The 22,311-nt window shown below is 39.1% G+C and overlaps 1 protein-coding gene and 1 pseudogene across 9 annotated transcripts in view; both read right to left on the bottom strand.

The window, feature by feature from the left end:
* Nucleotides 1-1,535, bottom strand: part of LOC310734306 (peroxiredoxin-like 2A) — a 5,788-nt pseudogene extending 4,253 nt beyond the window's left edge. For 2 of the 8 annotated variants that reach the window (XR_014538171.1, XR_014538172.1), the window contains exons 1-2: nucleotides 1,160-1,258; nucleotides 804-998 (exon numbers count right to left, since the gene is read on the bottom strand). The product of XR_014538171.1 is annotated as a peroxiredoxin-like 2A (transcript). The other 6 variants (XR_014538173.1, XR_014538175.1, XR_014538168.1 and 3 more) reach the window with 5 other exon arrangements.
* Nucleotides 1,536-5,779: 4,244 nt separating this feature from the next.
* On the bottom strand, nucleotides 5,780-20,817 carry dydc2 (DPY30 domain containing 2). Its single transcript, XM_083557730.1, has 12 exons — nucleotides 20,732-20,817; nucleotides 19,759-19,906; nucleotides 19,511-19,621; nucleotides 12,535-12,633; nucleotides 12,250-12,399; nucleotides 11,906-12,031; nucleotides 10,480-10,599; nucleotides 10,226-10,306; nucleotides 9,930-10,052; nucleotides 8,917-9,000; nucleotides 8,554-8,676; nucleotides 5,780-5,924 (listed from the first exon to the last, which is right to left on the bottom strand). The coding sequence occupies exons 2-12, from the start codon at nucleotides 19,903-19,905 to the stop codon at nucleotides 5,904-5,906; spliced, it is 1,185 nt and encodes a 394-aa protein (XP_083413856.1). The 5' UTR covers nucleotide 19,906; nucleotides 20,732-20,817; the 3' UTR covers nucleotides 5,780-5,903.
* Between the last annotated feature and the right edge of the window lie 1,494 nt (nucleotides 20,818-22,311).

Below are 22,311 nucleotides of genomic sequence, written 5' to 3'. Positions count from 1 at the left end.
GTAGTAGTCTTAGTAATACTAGTAGTAATAATAGTTATAAAATTGGTGGTACTAAGTGCAGAAGTACTAATAGTCATGCTAGTAGTAGTATTTACATAGTACCAAAACTAGTACTGGCATTAGTAGTTGTATTTGCATTTTGTAGTTGCCATAAAATCAATACAAGTAGTGGCAGCAGTAGTTTTAATAATCGTAGTAGTACCAGAAGTGGCATTTTTAATATTTATAAACGTAGTACTGGTAATCATGGTATTAGGTGTTTATATAATTAGGTATTTATATAAGTGATGTATTTATAAGACTAGTATTAGCAGTAGTAATTCAATTAATAATTCTTAGCACTAATACTAGTTTTAATAATAGTGGTAAAGTAATAGTACTATTACTGCTATTTGTAGAATTTCACCTTCTAATTCCAGGAGCATGTAAAGAACTAATACTAATCTCTGTAGTAGTAATTGCAGAAGTATTTATAGTAGGGCTATTTCTACAACTAGTAGTATTTAATTGCTAAGTAGTAGTTGTAGTAGCTATAGAAATAATACCATAAGTTGGAGTACATTAATGCTATTAATACAATTTATAGCAGTAATGCTAGTATCTGTAGAAGTACTGATATTTTTGGTAAAAAATTGTAGTATTGGAAGTAATTTCTATACTAGTAACTAACCCTAGTAGCAGTATTAGTAATACTTAAGAAATACTAATAGATTTTACATAGTAGAAGAGTATTTTGATTCTTGTTCTTTGCTCCTTTTATGCCATGATTTTAAAGATTAGAATTATTCTGCTGAAATACTCACTGTTTTCGCCCGAAGTTGAATTCACACCTCACACACAGTAGTTACACGTTTTTGTCACGACTCATAGCTGAGAGTTTCAGTCGCTTCACAGCATCAGCTACACGACTCGATGATTTTATATAAAAACCTGTCAAGCTCATTTGCATAAGGAAGAAATCAGCCAATCAGGAGCTGTCTCGTCTCATTTGGGCAGGGCTGAGCTTGATGAAAAAAAAACAAACATAACATAACAAACATAATGAAAGGTCCTAATTCTCTCTATAGGAACACTGTCCAAAGAGTAAACACACACACACACACACACACACACACACACACACACACACACACACACACAGACACACACACACACTGACCTCGAAGTGTGTTTGGAACTCAGGGTTCCGTGAAAGAGCGTAAAGCTTCAGAGAGCATGACTCCCACTGTACATTTCCCACTACACAGGTCAAAACTCTAATCATAACTGCTCTTCCTACACACACACACACACAAACACACACACACACACACACACACACACACACACACATAGAAACACACACTTTTAATCACACACTGCAGTGCTGCAGAACTACTGTGAAGAAATAACTGAGCTCTAAATAAGAGCAGGGGTGATGTGTGTGTGTGTGTGTGTGTGTGTGTGTGTGTGTGTGTGTGTGTGTGTGTGTGTGTGTGTAGGAAGAGCAGTTATGATTAGAGTTCTGACTTGTGTTCTAGTAAAAAAAAGAAAAAGAAAAATGAATTCCACAGAAGCCTCTAAATTTTGTAAGAGGCAATTGTTTGTTTGGTTTATTTGTTTGTTTAACTAGTAGTCGTAATACTAGTATTACTGGTACAACTACCGTATTTTTCGGACTATAAGCCGCTCCTTTTTCCCACGTTTTGAAACCTGCGGCTTAAACAACAAAGCGGCTAATTTATGGATTTTTCCTGGGTTTTTCCCAGTTTTACGAACTTCAAGCCAAAAAACTGAACCCCATAACATTAGACCAATGAAATTTCCGAACGAAACGAAAAAACGCACCTCACCTGTGTTCTGAGCTGCACGGCATCGGGAGAAAAACATGTGTGTGTGTGTGTGTGTGTGTGTGTGTGGAGGGGGGTTAGAGGTGATAAGCGGAGGAAAAACTCGTTTTTTACTATCACTCCTGTACACTACGTATCCCTAAACTTTATAATTTTAACTTTTTCGTCTTTGCTTATCTTAATTTTTGTCTCAGTTTTCACTTTCTGGCTTCGCTTCGCCGTCCAGCAGCGGCGTCTCGAGCTCGTACCTCAATTTTTCGCTCGCGTAACAAAGCAAAAAAATCAACCGAGTGACCGCTCATACCTCAGAAAACTCTATTTAAAAATACTAAAAAAATACTTTTACAAGGGGGCATGAAATTTCTCCATAAATCGTCCATCAGCTGGTCTGTTTGATTTGTTCTTCAGCATCACACCGACTCAGTTGATTCAGTAAACAATGTTTGATAGCAGCAGATGTTCTCACGCAATAAATCTGACACGTGCACCCAGTTAACAGATCAAATATTCACATCCGTGTCCCTGAGATGTTCCAGATGAAGGTTAGTTTTAAAGTAAGCAGCAGTTTCATGTTGAACAGTTTATGAATCTTAATTGTATCCTAATTGAGTTACTTGGTGTTTGGTAACGAAGAGCTGCTTTACATCAGAATCACTGAGTCGATTACAAACAAGTGATTCAGAAGAAGACGACTGATGCACCTGCAGTCAAATTAACTAGTTTCTAACTGATTAATCATTCGATTATTATTCATTAATATAATAATATATCACGTGTCAGCAGTCGTTCATGCAGTGGGACACAAAATCATGATCCTACTAAACATCTACTTCATTTAGAGAACAATATTCAGCAATCAGACTTTTCTTTATCACTCACTAGACGCTGTTTAAAAGCTGGCAGGTTTCTTACCTTCACCACCTTCTTCCATACGGATCAGTTTTCTGTTCTGATCTCAAGTCTGAGCAAAATACTGAGTAGGAACCAATCAGAGGCCGCAGTTTTATGATGTCATCATGTAGAACCTTTTACAAAGCATTTTACAGTATTTTAAAACTATGAAAATACAAAACACAAGTATTTTAATACAAAATATGAAGCCGTTTTCATCAACCCTCTCGAATACTAACGACACAGGTAGTAGTAGTATTAGTAGTTATAGAAGTGCTACTGTAGCAGAAGTCTTAGTAACAGTAATACATTGTGTAGTATTTATAGCCATGTGTAGTGATAAAACTAGTACTATTTCTAGTAGTAGTCATAACAGTAGTAATAATATGTACTATGTAGTAGTTGTATTAGAAGCCTAAGTAATAGAAGTAGTAATGTTTACAGCGGTAACCAGCACTAGTAGCAGTTTTAGTGATACCAGTGATAGTAGCAGTATTTATAATAGTATAGTAAAAGTAGACTTGAAATAATAGTAGTTGAGTAACAAGTCATTCCACACAGTTTCTTCTATAAAGTTTACTTGCTGAAACCTGATCAGTAACTTGTACTAGTTATGTGACAGAGACTCACGTGGGTTTACTGATCATTTCTCAAGAAAGAATTTCAGCTCATCAGTTTTAGAATAAAAATTGTTTTCTCAAAATTAATCCACGTTATAAAAGTGCTTTTGTTTCGAAATGACTGTGGAATCTGGGAGGATCTGACGCTGGGACAGTTTTGGCACATTGATCCAGACATTGTGTTGCAGCATTTGGTATTTTCTCCTAAGGTGTGTGTGTGTGTGTGTGTGTGTGTGTGTGTGTGTGTGTGTGTGTGTGTGTGTGTGTGTGTGTGTGTGTTTTAATATGTGTGTTTTTGCAAGTTTGTGTGTGTGTGTGTGTTAATATGTGTGTGTTTGTGCAAGTTTGTGTGTGTGTGTGTGTGTATGTGTGTGTTAATATGTGTGTGTTTGTATAAGTTTGTGTGTGTGTGTGTGTGTGTTAATGTGTGTGTTTGTGCAAGTTTGTGTGTGTGTGTGTGTGTGTTCATATGTGTGTGTTTGTGCAAGTTTGTGTGTGTGTGTGTGTGTGTGTGTGTTAATATGTGTGTGTGTTTGTGCAAGTTTGTGTGTGTGTGTGTGTGTGTGTGTGTGTGTGTTTGTACAAGTTTGTGTGTGTGTGTGTTTGTACAAGTTTGTGTGTGTGTGTGTTTGTACAAGTTTGTGTGTGTGTGTGTGTGTTAATGTGTGTGTTTGTGCAAGTGTGTGTGTGTGTGTGTGTGTGTGTGTGTGTGTGTGTGTGTGTGTGTGTGAGAGAGAGAGAGAGAGAGAGAGTAAATGAACTTGTACACAGTAAACTGACCACATCTTCCATAACTCACTAAAGTCAGATGACCCCAAAGCACACACACACACACACACACACACACACACACACACACACACACACACACACACACACACACACACACACACACACACTCTTCCTTGGTTGCACAAATATCTCATGAACCCAGAACAATGTTAATATGTGTGTGTTTGTGCAAGTTTGTGTGTGTGTGTGTGTGTGTGTGTGTATGTGTGTGTTAATATGTGTGTGTTTGTATAAGTTTGTGTGTGTGTGTGTGTGTTAATGTGTGTGTTTGTGCAAGTTTGTGTGTGTGTGTGTGTGTGTGTGTTCATATGTTTGTGTTTGTGCAAGTTTGTGTGTGTGTGTGTGTGTGTGTGTGTTAATATGTGTGTGTGTTTGTGCAAGTTTGTGTGTGTGTGTGTGTGTGTGTGTGTGTTTGTACAAGTTTGTGTGTGTGTGTGTTTGTACAAGTTTGTGTGTGTGTGTGTGTTTGTACAAGTTTGTGTGTGTGTGTGTGTGTTAATGTGTGTGTTTGTGCAAGTGTGTGTGTGTGTGTGTGTGTGTGTGTGTGTGTGTGTGTGAGAGAGAGAGAGAGAGAGAGTAAATGAACTTGTACACAGTAAACTGACCACATCTTCCATAACTCACTAAAGTCAGATGACCCCAAAGCACACACACACACACACACACACACACACACACACACACACACACACACACACACACACACACTCTTCCTTGGTTGCACAAATATCTCATGAACCCAGAACAATGTTATCAGCAAGATTCGAGATCCAACAGCTCCTAAAAACACCACCATGAAAGAAATCATTTTGACATCAGACATAATTTCAATATCAGACCTGAACATCTGTACCAGTTACCTCAACCACTAACACCAACATCTGTACCATTTAACACATAATAGTGCTTGTAACTCTATAGGTGTGTTGAACCTCAGACCTGAGTTGTCCCAGGAGTCAGTGATGATATGACACACATTGTGGTCTCAGTTAAGTAATTGAGAAGCTGCAGGGAGAGAAACATGGGCTTACAACGTACTAATGTACAACACAGGAGTTTTATTTTCATATTTGAACATTTACTTGCCTTTTGTGTATGTATATTCCCAGAGTCGCATCTGAATGAGTTTTTACAAATAAATGTAACAGGACAGAAGATCCACCCACTGTAGTCTATTAAATATTTCTTGATGGGTTTCAACACTGGTATCGGTATTGATATTGACATTACCAGTCTTTAAAGTACTTTCAGATCGAAAAGAAATCAAGTGGTATTGCCCCTCCCTAGTATTTACACCCTGGTGCTGTGTAATCCTATAGCTCTGGTTGTATTGCTCTATTCTTCCCCCCAGTGGATTGATAGAGTCTAGCGGTTTCTCTACAATGATCCTGGGAAATCCTTTTTCGTTTTGGGTTTTTTCCCAGAGAAAGACTTTACAATTTTCCATGCGTTCGTGAGATGTTCGTTTTTGAATTGTGAACTGACTTTTGCTCTGCATTTGTGTGTATTTTTGTTTCTTTTGCTTATTTAATTTGAGTTTGCTGGACTTTCCAGCCTGTTTGAGTCTGACTCTGCACTTGTGTTCACCCCCTGTAGAAAACCTCTAGCCTGACACCTGCTCATGAGAAACGCGTTCCACACAACGGCTTTGTGACTTTGCCAAATTTATTTAACATGCTTGTATACTTCAGAAAGCTTTCTTTTTATGGTGACCTTAACATTTATTGTATAAACATTTAGAAAGTTTAAATCATATTTAAAGAGGTCTTCTTCAATCTTCTTCATTCTTCTCCTGCAAACGAAAACAAACAATGGTGTTACTAAGGCTTACTTAGCAAATAACCGTTCACAGGAATTAAAAAATAATAGATATATTTTACTTTATATAATAAAAAAATATATAAAAAGAGCTAGAAACCCGGTTCTGATCTACAAAAAGATTATAGGGTCATTGCAGAAATACTAGTAGAAGTAGTAGTACTGGGATTGGGATTGTATTGGAACACCTGAATATTCCACCAGTATCTGGTTCCTCCTGAAATTTTTCCTTAAACTAGGAAACCCAAACCTGGTCCAGCATGACAATGAGCTCCATGAAAATCTGCTTTACATGGAATGATTGACTGCACCCCAAAAGGCACACTCCAAACTCTAGTAGAACATCTTTCCAGAAGTGTGGAGGGTAGAAAAGCAAATGTGGACTAAATGTCTAATGGGATGTTTAAGAAGTATCTGTAGTGAAGTGTCCACAAACATTTGCCAATAAGTGTATATCAGAAATACTTATAGTTGCTAAGGAAGTAGTAGTAATGGATACTAAGACTAATAGTAGTACTAGTTGTGGTTGTCATAGCGATAATAACACTACTTATAGTAGTAGATTTTTTGGAAATAGTACTAGGAACAGTAATAATACTAATGGTATTTGCAAAAACAATAGTAGTCGTATTTTGGTCTTAATAATAGTAATAGTATTTGTGGTAGTGTTTATAACACTAACTAGTAATAAGACTAGTGGTGGTTGTAGTCACACCAGTAAGATTAGTAAGTAAAACTAAAAGTTTTAGTTGTAGTAATAATAGTAGAAATATCAAGTACTAGCAGTATTTCTAGTATTATAGTATTTACTAGTATTAAAGCATTAACTAGTACTAAGACTACTACCAGTCCAGGAGAAGTATAGAGTAGATCAGAATTAATTTTATTGTGTATTTGTGGATTTAGAGAAAGCGTACGACAGGGTGGAGAGAGGAGTTGTGGTATTGTATGAGGAAGTCAGGTGTGTCAGAGAAGTATGTGAGGGTGGTGCAGGACATGTATGAGGACAGTGTGACAGCAGTGAAGTGTGCAGTAGGAACAACAGACTGGTTCAAGGTGGAGGTTGGACTGCACCAAGGATCGACCCTGAGCCCTTTCCTGTTTGCAGTGGTGATAGACAGGTTGACAGACGAGGTCAGACAGGAGTCTCCGTGGACTATGATGTTTGCAGATGATATTGTGATTTGTGGTGAGAGTAGAGAGCAGGTTGAGAAGAGCCTGGAGAGGTGGAGATATGCGCTAGAGAGAAGTGGAATGAAAGTCAGTAGGAGTAAGACAGAGTACATGTGTGTGAATGAGAGGGAGGGCAGTGGAGTGGTGCGGTTGCAGGGAGAAGAGGTGGAGAAGGTGGAGGAGTTCAGGTACCTGGGGGTCAACAATGCAAAGTAATGGAGAGTGTGTTAGAGAAGTGAAGAAAAGAGTGCAGGCAGGGTGGAGTGGGTGGAGAAGAGTGATAGCAGGAGTGATTTGTGATAGAAGAGTATCTGTGAAAGTGAAGAGATGTTGTATGGATTAGAGACAGGGGAATTGAGTAAAAGACAGGAGGTGGAGCTGGAGGTAGCAGAGCTGAAGATGTTGAGATGTTCGTTGGGAGTGACGACGATGGACAGGATTAGAAATGAGTTTATTAGAGGGACAGCACATGTAGGACGTTTTGGTGACATGGTAAGGGAGGTGAGATTGAGATGTTTGGACATGTGCAGAGGAGGGACATGGGGTATATCAGTAGGAGAATGCTGAGGATGGAGCCGCCAGGAAGGAGGAAAAGAGGAAGAACAAGGAGGAGGTTTATGGATGTGGTGAAGGAAGACATGTAGGTAGTTGGTGTGAAAGATGCAGATGTAGAGGACAGGGTGGTATGGAGACGGATGATCAAATGTGGCGCCTCCTAGTGGGAGCAGCTGAAAGAAGAAGAAGAAGAAGAAGAAGAAGATAGCAGTAAACTAGTAGTTGGAGTAGTAGTAGATTTAGTAATAATAGTGTTCTTAGAATTTCGAACAGTAAAACTGGTATTTGTAGTAAAAGTAGTTTTAGTAATAGTAGTAGTCTTAGTGATATTAGAATTTATAGCAATGATACTAATAGTTGTAGTCTTAGCAATAGTAGTATTTTTACGAGTAATACCAGTAGTTAGTAATATTTTAGCAGTAATTATAGTAGTATTTTCTACCAGAAATACCAGTATTTAGTCATATTATAGCAGTGATTATTGTAGTATTATTTTTTTTACCATTAATACCAGTAGTTAGTAATATTTTAGCAGTAATCATAGTAGTATTTATTACACTACTACACCGACTACGGTTTTTACTGCTAAAATATTTCTACCAGTAAAAGTAGTAGTTAGTAATATTTTAGCAGTAAAAACCCTAGTTGGTGTAGTAGTGTAATAGTCTATAGTATAATTCATAGCAGTAATACTAGTAGTTTTAGTAGTAGATTTAATAAAAAAATAGTAGCAATAGTAGAACTACTAGTATTATTTAAAGCAGTAACTAGTACTTATAGCACTTAAACTAGTAGTAGTTAGTAGTAGTTAGAGGTTCTTCATGCAAGAAAAAACCCTAATGACACAGAATTAAGCAGATAAGCAGAAACATTACTGTGTCGTTGAGCATGCTCGGGTCGGTGAGGGTCTCAGGCTCTTCCTGTCCTGCAGATTCGTTCTCCGTCTGAGCTCCTGTTTGGTTTTCGGCTTTGTCGGTGTGTGTGAGCTCAACGTCTTCCTGTTTCAAAGAAGAACATTCTGCACTTTTATAATCATCATCATCATCAGTCTATTTCTCTCTCTCTCTCTCTCTCTCTCTCTCTCTCTCTCTCTCTCTCTCTCTCTCTCTCTCTCTCTCTCACTCTCTCTCACTCTCTCTCACTCTCTCTCACTCTCTCTCACTCTCTCTCACTCTCTCTTTTATATTTTGCTTTCATTTATTTCTCTTAAAAGGTTTTTCTTGGGAAAAAGGTGTCACCTGCAGCATCTGAGAAGGTTCTGGATCAAACAGTTTCTCCTCTGCAGATCCCATCAGAGTTTGTGGTGCATTTTTGCTTCCTTCCTATAGGAGGTGATATAGGAGTTAGTCATATTTTAGCAGTAATTATTGTAGTACTAGCTGAAAGTCAGAACGTTAAGCAATATGGCAATAAGCAGTAAGCACTGAGCAGGACTGGATGATCAGAGATCAGAACGTAACGTCAACAAATAACGTACTACCCCTTTGTAGTACCGATACAGGGCAAACTACTGTGAAATTAATTTTTATCGTGCATCTAACATCTAATAAGAAACAATGTACTAAGTTTCATTAGGATCCGTAATGTTATTTCGAAGAGTTTACAATGCGTGGGAAATCGCGTTTTTCGCGAGTTAGCCACGATCCAGGGCGAATTTTTCAAAACCCTTTCTTAGTGAGCACCTAAGACCCAAGAGCAGGGGTCTTCAATCTTTTCCAGGAAGGGCCAGTGTGGGTGCAGGTTTTCATTCCAACCAATCAATGGTCACACCTGATAGTCATTGAAAATGAAGGTCATTAGATTTGAACAAGTAGAATTTGGTGTGGACTTGTTCGGTTGGAATAAAAACCTGCACCCACACTGGCCCTTTCTGGAAAAGATTGGAGACCCCTGCCCAAGAGGAAGGTATGTTCCAAATTTCATTGCAATCTGTGCAGTGGTTTTTGAGATTTTGAGATGAGTGAGTGAGTCAGTCAGTGTTATTTGAACTTTATATATATATATATAGATTTATACCAGTAATACCAGTAGTGTTAGTCATATTTCAGCAGTAAAAACAGTAGTTGTTGTAGTAGTGTAATAGTTTTAGTAGTAGACTTAATAAAAAATAGTAGCAATAGTAGAACTACTAGTATTATTATTTACAGCAGTAACTAGTACTTATAGCAGTTCAACTAGTAGTAGTTAGTAGTTCTTCATGCAGAAGAAAACCCTAATGACACAGAATTAAGCAGATAAGCAGAAACATTACTGTGTCGTTGAGCATGCTCGGGTCGGTGAGGGTCTCAGGCTCTTCCTGTCCTGCAGATTCGTTCTCCGTCTGAGCTCCTGATTGGTCTTCGGCTTTGTCGGTGTGTGTGAGCTCAACGTCTTCCTGTTTCAAAGAAGAACATTCTGCACTTTTATAATCATCATCATCATCAGTCTATTTTCTCTCTCTCTCTCTCTCTCTCTCTCTCTCTCTCTCTCTCTCTCTCTCTCTCTCTCTCTCTTACATTTTGCTTTCATTTATTTCTTTTAAAAGGTTTCTTGGGAAAAAGGTGTCACCTGCAGCATCTGAGAAGGTTCTGGATCAAACGGTTCCTCTGCAGATCCCATCAGAGTTTGTGGTGCATTATTGCTTCCTTCCTATAGGAGGTGACATATTGTGTGTCAAGGTAACAGCTTGGTTTTTTGAAAATTCAGCTTTATATCATTTTTATGGATATCTCCCTTCTTCTTTCTCCATTTCTCAACGCTCAAAAGATAAATTCTAAACTCTAGCAAGACAAAGATTTCCCAATAAGTTCTTCCATCCTCACCTCTTCCTCTCCTTCATTTTGGCTCACTTGTCTCTCGCTCTCAGTTTCTTCAGGATTTCCCTCCTGGTAGTCCTCCGAGACCGGAACAAGTCCATTAGAAGGGTTCGATCCGCTTGAGTCCTAGAAATGAGTGTAAACATCGTGTGATTGTCCCATTCGGAACCCTCACACTGTGCTGACTTTTCTCTTACTCATCTCAGCCAATCACGGCGTGTAGTGAAGGACCCAACCCCCTTTTAAACGTGGCTCCACCGCTCACGGCAGATTGGATCCTTGTTCGTTTAGCATCTGACTGCCGTTTTGGTTGCCTTCTCTTTCACAAACGAAATATTTTCCTATTTATTTTTCGAGCATGTGAATTTGGCAACAAAAAAACAAATTCCAAAACTGAGAGCAATTCTGTCAGATGATAACGTAGCTGGAGTTGATAATGTGTGTGGTATTTTGTGTAGCTGTCTGGGGTTTTACTGAATCAAGAAGCTAACACTTTGTACCGCGGAAGTGGAGGAATGTTTTGGCTTGTTAGCCGACAGATAACAGGTCGATGAGGAGAAACGTGGAGCGCCTCAGGTTAGCCTTGTTCGCTTATTAAACTGTATCTGCTCACTGAAAATCTTCTACACTCTTCTAGTGCTGGAATTCGAGCGCAGTTCTTCGTTTTCTGTTCTTGTTTCTATTGAGGTTGCATAAGTGTTGTCTGGAGAAGGTAAAGTTCTGGCCATTTCCACTTTCAACTGTAGTACAAAAGAACGACATTTCCTGAGCTCTCTCAGTGGGAGGGGCATTCTCTTGCTTCCATGTTAATCACCAGCCAATCGTGAGCCTCTGTATGATGTGTATGTGGAAGAGGGCAGATGGTGCCTTCACTCTCCGGCTGAGCAAGCATGGGTTCGATTGAAAATTCAGTAACTCCGATAATGTGTTGATTCCGATACAGTCTTTATGATAAGTATGCAATATGTGGTCAAAAGTATTTGGACACCTGCCTTTTCTAGCTATCTGTTTTTCTTTTCCAAACGGTTACCACATAGTGCTCTGTCCAGCATGACAATGTCCCTGTGCACAAAGCCAGCTCCATGAAGATATCTTTAACATGGGATAAAGTGGAAGATCTTAAGTGGCCTGCTATAAATCTCTAAAATCCACAAGCACACTCCAAAATCTGGTGAAACATCTTTCCAGAAAGGTGGAGCTCATTGTAACAGCAAAATAAACACTGAATCTGGAATGGGATGTTCGAAAAGGACATAGCACATAAAATATCTTTTGGTTAGGTGTCCACAAACTTTTGGCTGCGCAGTGTATGTACAGAATAAGCTTCAAAAATATGCAGTTAAATAGTTTCTTCTTATTCTATTCTCGTACCTCTTGAGATTTTCACCTGTTTGGATCCTTCATTGTAATAAAAAGCAATGTTTCTCCTCACCTCCTCCTTCGCTTGGCTTGGACTCGGTTCTATCTCGCTCTCTGGTTCTTCAGGGAGTTTCGCTGCATCATCTGTATCTTCTGAGATCGTAGCCTTCACATCTGGAGGTTTTGATCCATCTGAATCCTGTGATAATCAAAATGCATGGAAGTGAAAAAAAAAAAAAAGACGAAGATTTTTGCATCAAGAATCACCATCAACTTTCTCTGGTATTTTTTCAGTCTCTCGAAAAAAGAAAACTACTTTTCATTTTCTTCTTGATAGTTCTGTCTGCACTTCTCTTTTCCTCCCTCCCTTTTTCTTTCTCCATCAATAAGTAGAAACGATAATAAATACTGTATTACCTTCACAGTGGGTGTGACTTGTCTCCTCACCTCCGCTTCTTCTAAACTGGGTTCTATCACGCTCGCTGGTTCTTCAGGGTGCTTCGTTGCATCACCTGTGTCCTCTGAGATCATACCATCAGCATCTGGAGGTTTCGATCCACCTAAATCCTGTGAAAATCAGTATGCATGGAGGTGAAAAAAAGGACTTTTTATTTCCTATCTGTCTAAATGATCTATTTCTTTTTCTCCCTTGCTTCTTCTTTCTCCAAAAAATGAGTAGAACAATGATCAGTGGTGTATCACCCTCACGGTCGACTCGTTCGCAGGTTCGTCTGTCGTTTCCTCATTCCCATCTCTAGAGGGCGCTCTGTCCGCATCTTTCGTCCCTGCCGTCTTTACGTCCTGGAGGTGAAGAACACAAGCGATTCTGCAGCTTTCTTTCTTTTTTTCCTGTTCTGAGAATGGCGTTAAAAAGTGATTTTTATTCTCATAAAGGTGAAAACCACCTGAATGGACAGCCGGGCATCTATACAACGTTTCTGACGCTGAGTAATGTACAGTAGCTAACAGATCATGTAGAGCTACCAGTTAAGCATTTTTTTCTAACCAGATATGCAAATGTGCTTGTACCATGATGTACAAGCTCAAAAACACCAACATCTGCACACGCTCGCTGCCACATACCGTCACAGCCGTCTGTTCCCCGGTCTGTCTCGGGCAGGCCGCAATCAATGCAGTCTTATTAGTGTGGGGATGCACCTACCCATCATCCCAGATACCAACCTTCCACCTGCCTGACTGCACTTTTTGGGAGTCGCACTCGGCTTCAAACCAGCTGACTCAGCGTGGAAGACTCCATGGCGGTGTGACTGAATAAATCTTTTCCCGAAAGCCGGGTTTTGGCACCAGTATGTAGAACTCGCGGACTCAGGGGGAAGAAAGAGGAGACAGGTGACAAGTGAACTGGCTTTATTCCACTGTAATTGGGCTTTTAAGATTTACTTTCACTTTGCGGTGTTTTAAGCTCTAAACACACATGCAGACACACTCAGCTGGGCATCTCTCTCTCTCTCTCTCTCTCTCTCTCTCTCTCTCTCTCTCTCTCTCTCTCTCTCTGTCTCTCTGTCTCCCTCTCTCTTCCTCTCTCTTCCTCTCTCTTCCTCTTTCTCCCTCTTGTGGCTCTTTTTTCCTCTTCCTCATTCACTGCAACAGAGAATATTAATTAGTTAAATTAGCTACAGGTGTATGATCCTTACTGCTCATTCCCTCTGGCTCCGCCCCCATCCACAAACCCGGGGCTCGGCCACATGCCTGCTGCCACTGTACCTTTTACTCATCACCAGCATCTGTACCATTTACTCATCACCAACATCTGTACCTTTTACACATCAACAGCATTTATACCATTTACACATCACCAACATCTGTACCTTTTACACATCACCAACATCTGTACCATTTACACATCACCAACATCTGTCCCTTTTACACATCACCAACATCTGTACCATTTACACATCACCAGCATCTGTACCATTTACTCATCACCAACATCTGTACCTTTTACACATCAACAGCATCTGTACCATTTACACATCACCAACATCTGTACCTTTTACACATCACCAGCATCTGTACCATTTACACATCACCAGCATCTGTACCATTTACACATCACCAACATCTGTCCCTTTTACACATCACCAACATCTGTCCCTTTTACACATCACCAACATCTGTACCTTTTACACATCACCAGCATCTGTACCATTTACACATCACCAGCATCTGTACCATTTACACATCACCAGCATCTGTACCATTTACACATCACCAACATCTGTCCCTTTTACACATCACCAACATCTGTACCATTTACACATCACCAACATCTGTACCTTTTACACATCACCAACATCTGTACCTTTTACACATCAACAGCATCTGTACCATTTACACATCACCAACATCTGTACCTTTTACACATCACCAACATCTGTACCTTTTACACATCACCAACATCTGTACCATTTACACATCACCAACATCTGTACCTTTTACACATCACCAACATCTGTACCTTTTACACATCACCAACATCTGTACCTTTTACACATCACCAGCATCTGTACCATTTACACATCACCAACATCTGTACCATTTACACATCACCAACATCTGTACCATTTACACATCACCAGCATCTGTACCTTTTACACATCACCAGCATCTGTACCATTTACACATCACCAACATCTGTACCATTTACACATCACCAACATCTGTACCATTTACACATCACCAACATCTGTACCATTTACACATCACCAGCATCTGTACCATTTACACATCACCAACATCTGTACCATTTACTCATCACCAACATCTGTACCTTTTACACATCACCAACATCTGTACCATTTACACATCACCAACATCTGTACCATTTACACATCACCAACATCTGTACCTTTTACACATCACCAGCATCTGTACCTTTTACACATCACCAACATCTGTACCATTTACACATCACCAACATCTGTACCATTTACACATCACCAGCATCTGTACCATTTACACATCACCAACATCTGTACCTTTTACACATCACCAGCATCTGTACCATTTACACATCACCAACATCTGTACCATTTACACATCACCAACATCTGTACCATTTACACATCACCAGCATCTGTACCTTTTACACATCACCAGCATCTGTACCATTTACACATCAACATCTGTACCTTTTACACATCACCAGCATCTGTACCATTTACACATCACCAACATCTGTACCATTTACACATCACCAACATCTGTACCTTTTACACATCACCAGCATCTGTACCTTTTACACATCACCAGCATCTGTACCATTTACACATCACCAACATCTGTACCTTTTACACATCACCAACATCTGTACCATTTACACATCACCAGCATCTGTACCTTTAACACATCACCAGCATCTGTACCATTTACACATCACCAACATCTGTACCATTTACACATCACCAACATCTGTACCATTCACACATCACCAACATCTGTACCATTTACACATCACCAACATCTGTACCTTTTACACATCATCAAGATCTGTACCTTTTACACATCACCAGCATCTGTACCTTTTACACATCACCAACATCTGTACCATTTACACATCACCAACATCTGTCCCTTTTACACATCACCAACATCTGTCCCTTTTACACATCACCAACATCTGTCCCTTTTACACATCACCAACATCTGTACCTTTTACACATCACCAGCATCTGTACCATTTACACATCACCAGCATCTGTACCATTTACACATCACCAACATCTGTCCCTTTTACACATCACCAACATCTGTACCATTTACACATCACCAGCATCTGTACCATTTACTCATCACCAACATCTGTACCTTTTACACATCAACAGCATCTGTACCATTTACACATCACCAACATCTGTACCATTTACACATCACCAACATCTGTACCTTTTACACATCACCAGCATCTGTACCATTTACACATCACCAGCATCTGTACCATTTACACATCACCAGCATCTGTACCATTTACACATCACCAGCATCTGTACCATTTACACATCACCAGCATCTGTACCATTTACACATCACCAACATCTGTACCTTTTACACATCACCAACATCTGTACCTTTTACACATCACCAGCATCTGTCCCATTTACACATCACCAACATCTGTCCCTTTTACACATCACCAGCATCTGTCCCTTTTACACATCACCAGCATCTGTACCATTTACACATCACCAGCATCTGTACCATTTACACATCACCAACATCTGTACCATTTACACATCACCAACATCTGTCCCATTTACACATCACCAACATCTGTCCCTTTTACACATCACCAGCATCTGTCCCTTTTACACATCACCAGCATCTGTACCATTTACACATCACCAACATCTGTACCATTTACACATCACCAACATCTGTACCTTTTACACATCACCAACATCTGTACCATTTACACATCACCAGCATCTGTCCCTTTTACACATCACCAACATCTGTACCATTTACACATCACCAACATCTGTACCATTTACACATCACCAACATCTGTACCTTTTACACATCACCAGCATCTGTCCCTTTTACACATCATCAGCATCTGTACCATTTACACATCACCAACATCTGTACCATTTACACATCACCAACATCTGTACCATTTACACATCACCAACATCTGTACCTTTTACACATCACCAGCATCTGTCCCTTTTACACATCACCAGCATCTGTACCATTTACACATCACCAACATCTGTACCATTTACACATCACCAACATCTGTACCTTTTACACATCACCAACATCTGTACCTTTTACACATCACCAACATCTGTACCTTTTACACATCACCAGCATCTGTACCATTTACACATCACCAACATCTGTACCATTTACACATCACCAACATCTGTACCATTTACACATCACCAGCATCTGTACCTTTTACACATCACCAGCATCTGTACCATTTACACATCACCAACATCTGTACCATTTACACATCACCAGCATCTGTACCATTTACACATCACCAACATCTGTACCATTTACACATCACCAGCATCTGTACCATTTACACATCACCAGCATCTGTACCTTTTACACATCACCAACATCTGTACCTTTTACACATCACCAACATCTGTACCATTTACACATCACCAACATCTGTACCATTTACACATCACCAACATCTGTACCTTTTACACATCACCAGCATCTGTACCTTTTACACATCACCAACATCTGTACCATTTACACATCACCAACATCTGTACCATTTACACATCACCAGCATCTGTACCATTTACACATCACCAACATCTGTACCTTTTACACATCACCAGCATCTGTACCATTTACACATCACCAACATCTGTACCATTTACACATCACCAACATCTGTACCATTTACACATCACCAGCATCTGTACCTTTTACACATCACCAGCATCTGTACCATTTACACATCAACATCTGTACCTTTTACACATCACCAGCATCTGTACCATTTACACATCACCAACATCTGTACCATTTACACATCACCAACATCTGTACCTTTTACACATCACCAGCATCTGTACCTTTTACACATCACCAGCATCTGTACCTTTTACACATCACCAGCATCTGTACCATTTACACATCACCAACATCTGTACCTTTTACACATCACCAACATCTGTACCATTTACACATCACCAGCATCTGTACCTTTAACACATCACCAGCATCTGTACCATTTACACATCACCAACATCTGTACCATTTACACATCACCAACATCTGTACCATTCACACATCACCAACATCTGTACCATTTACACATCACAAACATCTGCCATTTACATATTAACAACATCTGTACCATTTACACATCACCAACATCTGTACCATTTACACATCACCAACATCTGTACCATTTACACATCACCAACATCTGTACCATTTACACATCACCAGCATCTGTACCTTTTACACATCACCAGCATCTGTACCATTTACACATCAACATCTGTACCTTTTACACATCACCAACATCTGTACCTTTTACACATCACCAACATCTGTACCATTTACACATCACCAGCATCTGTACCTTTAACACATCACCAGCATCTGTACCATTTACACATCACCAACATCTGTACCATTTACACATCACCAACATCTGTACCATTCACACATCACCAACATCTGTACCATTTACACATCACAAACATCTGCCATTTACATATTAACAACATCTGTACCATTTACACATCACAAACATCTGTACCTTTTACACATCACCAACATCTGTACCATTTACACATCACCAACATCTGTACCTTTTACACATCACCAGCATCTGTACCTTTTACACATCACCAGCATCTGTACCATTTACACATCACCAGCATCTGTACCATTTACACATCACCAACATCTGTACCTTTTACACATCACCAACATCTGTACCATTTACACATCACCAGCATCTGTACCTTTAACACATCACCAGCATCTGTACCATTTACACATCACCAACATCTGTACCATTTACACATCACCAACATCTGTACCATTCACACATCACCAACATCTGTACCATTTACACATCACAAACATCTGCCATTTACATATTAACAACATCTGTACCATTTACACATCACAAACATCTGTACCTTTTACACATCACCAACATCTGTACCTTTTACACATCACCAGCATCTGTACCTTTTACACATCACCAGCATCTGTACCATTTACACATCACCAACATCTGTACCATTTACACATCACCAACATCTGTACCATTTACACATCACCAGCATCTGTACCTTTAACACATCACCAGCATCTGTACCTTTAACACATCACCAGCATCTGTACCATTTACACATCACCAACATCTGTACCATTTACACATCACCAACATCTGTACCATTCACACATCACCAACATCTGTACCATTTACACATCACAAACATCTGCCATTTACATATTAACAACATCTGTACCATTTACACATCACAAACATCTGTACCTTTTACACATCACAAACATCTGTACCATTTACACATCACCAGCATCTGTACCTTTTACACATCACCAGCATCTGTACCATTTACACATCACCAACATCTGTACCATTTACACATCACCAACATCTGTACCTTTTACACATCACCAGCATCTGTACCTTTTACACATCACCAGCATCTGTACCATTTACACATCACCAACATCTGTACCATTTACACATCACCAACATCTGTACCATTTACACATCACCAGCATCTGTACCTTTAACACATCACCAGCATCTGTACCTTTAACACATCACCAGCATCTGTACCATTTACACATCACCAACATCTGTACCATTTACACATCACCAACATCTGTACCATTCACACATCACCAACATCTGTACCATTTACACATCACAAACATCTGCCATTTACATATTAACAACATCTGTACCATTTACACATCACAAACATCTGTACCTTTTACACATCACAAACATCTGTACCATTTACACATCACCAACATCTGTACCATCAACACTACACTACACCACCCTTTAACACTACCACCCTCACCACCACCCTGAGTAAATGCCAGGTGCAGTATTTGTGGAGCAATCGGAGAGTCCAGTCGGCACATTATTTATATGTATTTAATATGACTATATCTGATCTTTTACCTGCTGTGCGGCTCGTATTCGTTCCTCTTCCTCTTTGAGCCGCTTCTGATGTTCGGCCTCTGCCTTGCATTTCTGCACCTCCTCCGCCACCTGCCTCTTGTATTCTGCTTTCTAAGCAAAAGTAACCAGACATGACATGATCATTTCTGTCAATTGAATCTCACATTTCAGTGCTGTTTCTACCTGTTACACAGGTGAGTTTACTTATTTACTTATTTAACATTGATCAGGAACTGCATCTTCCTGACCTTCTTGGCGTCCTCCATGTTCTCCTGGTATCTGTAGATGTAGTGAGCGAGGAACTCAATGGGGTCTGGGGGCCTGAGCTCCACCACTTCTACCAGAGCTTCTACTAAACATCTCCCCACTGTCTGTTTTAGGTACTCTGAGTCCATCCTGACCAGAGGGAAAACACACACACACACGCACACACACGCACACGCACACACACACACAAACTTTACTGGCAAATAAAGTTAAACAAACAAACAAACAAACAAACATATAAATAAGCAAAAAGTTGGAGTAGATGGCTAAATAAATAAATACAAGAGTAACATGTAAATAAATAAATAAATAAATAAATAAATAAATAAATAAATAAATAAATAAATAAATAAATAAAGGCAAATAAAAGCAAACAAATAAATAAATAATCAACCGATAAAACAAATATATCAGTGCATAAGCAAGAAAAGTAATAAAAAAATGTAATAGAAATAAATAAATAAATAAACAAACAAACAAGTCGTACAAATAATATCAGAGGTAGATAAGAGAATAAATAAATACATCAACAAAACAAATAAATAAACGGTAACCAATAAAGTGAATAAAAGATAAAGCATTAGAAAAACAAACACGTGCACAAAAAGGTAAACAAACAAACAAACAAACAAACAAATAAATAAATAGTGACTATCAAGTAACTAGTAAAGCAGTATTTCAACAAATTAATTCACATACATTAACAAGTCATTATATATTTGCAGGCGAGCAAACAAACAAACTTTATTACATATTTTATTGTGAAAATTTAACTAAAGTAAAAAAATAAACTCGTTCATGCGACTTCCGGTTACAAGCTGCCCATCAGTAAAATAATTTTTATTTAGCGTTTTATTTTTCTCTTATTTCCTGAAAACTTGGTTAAAATGTTGAATATTTGCAGTTTGTCTCTAAAATAAGAACATAAGTAACTTTAATTGCTAAAAGTTTTACCTGCTATAAAATCCTTCAACGGCAACCGTCCGCGACTGTTTTCCGTTTCTATGGTAACCGTGCAACACCGACAATCTTCCCTCAGAAACAAATAAAGAGTTCCTACGGCGAAATCAAAATGAAAAAAATAATTAATGAATTAACTGAACTGCTTATTGAATCATTTATTATTTCATTTTGATATTTTATTTTTTAATATATATAATGACAAAAATATACTGTATATAATATATTAATATCATACGTTCGTATATTAACAACGTCACGAAAGGAGGCGGGGCTTCGTTAAACAAGGGCGGGGTCAATGTGCGCCATAATCACTGACTTACATTTTTATATATTTTTTTTCTTTCCAGTTAAAAACAATTTGTTGCGCTTTTGGGTTTTCCTTCCTGTAGAATTGGAACATAAACACACAATTTTCCTTTATTTCACATCGCCAGGAAAACCATAATACAAAAACCCCTGTGTGATATGATGAGGTGAATATTGATCTTCTGCTGGAGATGATGTATGTGGAGGTGTGTGTGTGTGTGTGTGTGTGTGTGTGTGTGTGTGTGTGTGTGTGTGTTTGTGTGTGTGTGTGTGATGAGGTGAATATCGATGCTTCTGCTGGAGATGATGTATGTGGGAGGTGAAGTTGTGGCTCCAGTGAAAGGAGACGTGGTGAATTGTGTTCTTTGGGTTTCTTGCTTTAGTGATGACGTTCATTCTCACTGGATGAGATTCCTGTGTGTGATGCAGCGCTTTTATGCTGCTTATATTTATTATATTGAAGTTTTCTATAGATGTTGCCTCATAATGATGGAATTAAGAGGTGAATTGATTCAAAAAGGACATGACTGAAGGCCCTGGGGTGATATACCAGCCAGGATAGGCTGATGTGACGTTACACCAACATCATTAGACACCTTATTTCAGATTGTTTTCCCTTTGCAGTAATAAACACCACTATTGTGACTTCAGACATTAAGACAGAGAGAGAGACAAACAGATGAATAAGGTGAATAACAGGTTTATAAAGGACCAGACAAAAAGAGACAGTTCATTAAATATATACACAAACAGACAGAGGTGAATGACGAGACAGACAGACAGACAGACAGACAGACAGACAGACAGACAGACAGACAGACAGACAGTCAAGTTTATTTGTATTGCGCTTTTTACAACAGACATTGTCTCAAATCAGCTTTACAGAAATCAACAGTGAAGGTGAATGGAGTGTGTTTATCCCTGATGAGCAGCCGTGGCGACTGTGGCAAGGAAAAACTCCCTTAGATGTTATAAGGAAGAAACCTTGAGAGGAACCAGACTCAAAAGGGGAACCCATCCTCATTTGGGTGACATCAAGAGTTTGATCATAAATCTTTCAACAATACAGAACACTGGAGAGTGAGAACTAACATGAGTACTGGAGTATAAGATTATAAGTAAATGTTCTTTCTACAGTCTTTGGTATAAAAGTAGGAGCTACTGAGCTCAACATTTGTGATCATCACAGATCCAACATCAGCTTCTCCATGCCAGAGCCTTTAAACACTCCAGGAAGTCCAATGTCAAAACTCCACACATGCAGT

The sequence above is a fragment of the Silurus aristotelis genome (assembly GCF_946808225.1).
Source record: "Silurus aristotelis genome assembly, chromosome: 12".
Lineage (NCBI taxonomy): Eukaryota > Metazoa > Chordata > Actinopteri > Siluriformes > Siluridae > Silurus > Silurus aristotelis.
This window is presented reverse-complemented; position numbering and strand designations above follow the sequence as displayed.

Excerpts from the sequence above, each read along its gene's own strand:
- dydc2 (XM_083557730.1), bottom strand. The coding sequence starts at position 19,905 with ATGGACTCAGAGTACCTAAAACAGACAGTGGGGAGATGTTTAGTAGAA. Across the intron at positions 12,400-12,534 it reads CGAACGAGTCGACCGTGAGG|GATTTAGGTGGATCGAAACC; the intron begins GTGATACACCAC and ends TGATTTTCACAG. Across the intron at positions 8,677-8,916 it reads AACCTTCTCAGATGCTGCAG|GAAGACGTTGAGCTCACACA; the intron begins GTGACACCTTTT and ends TCTTTGAAACAG.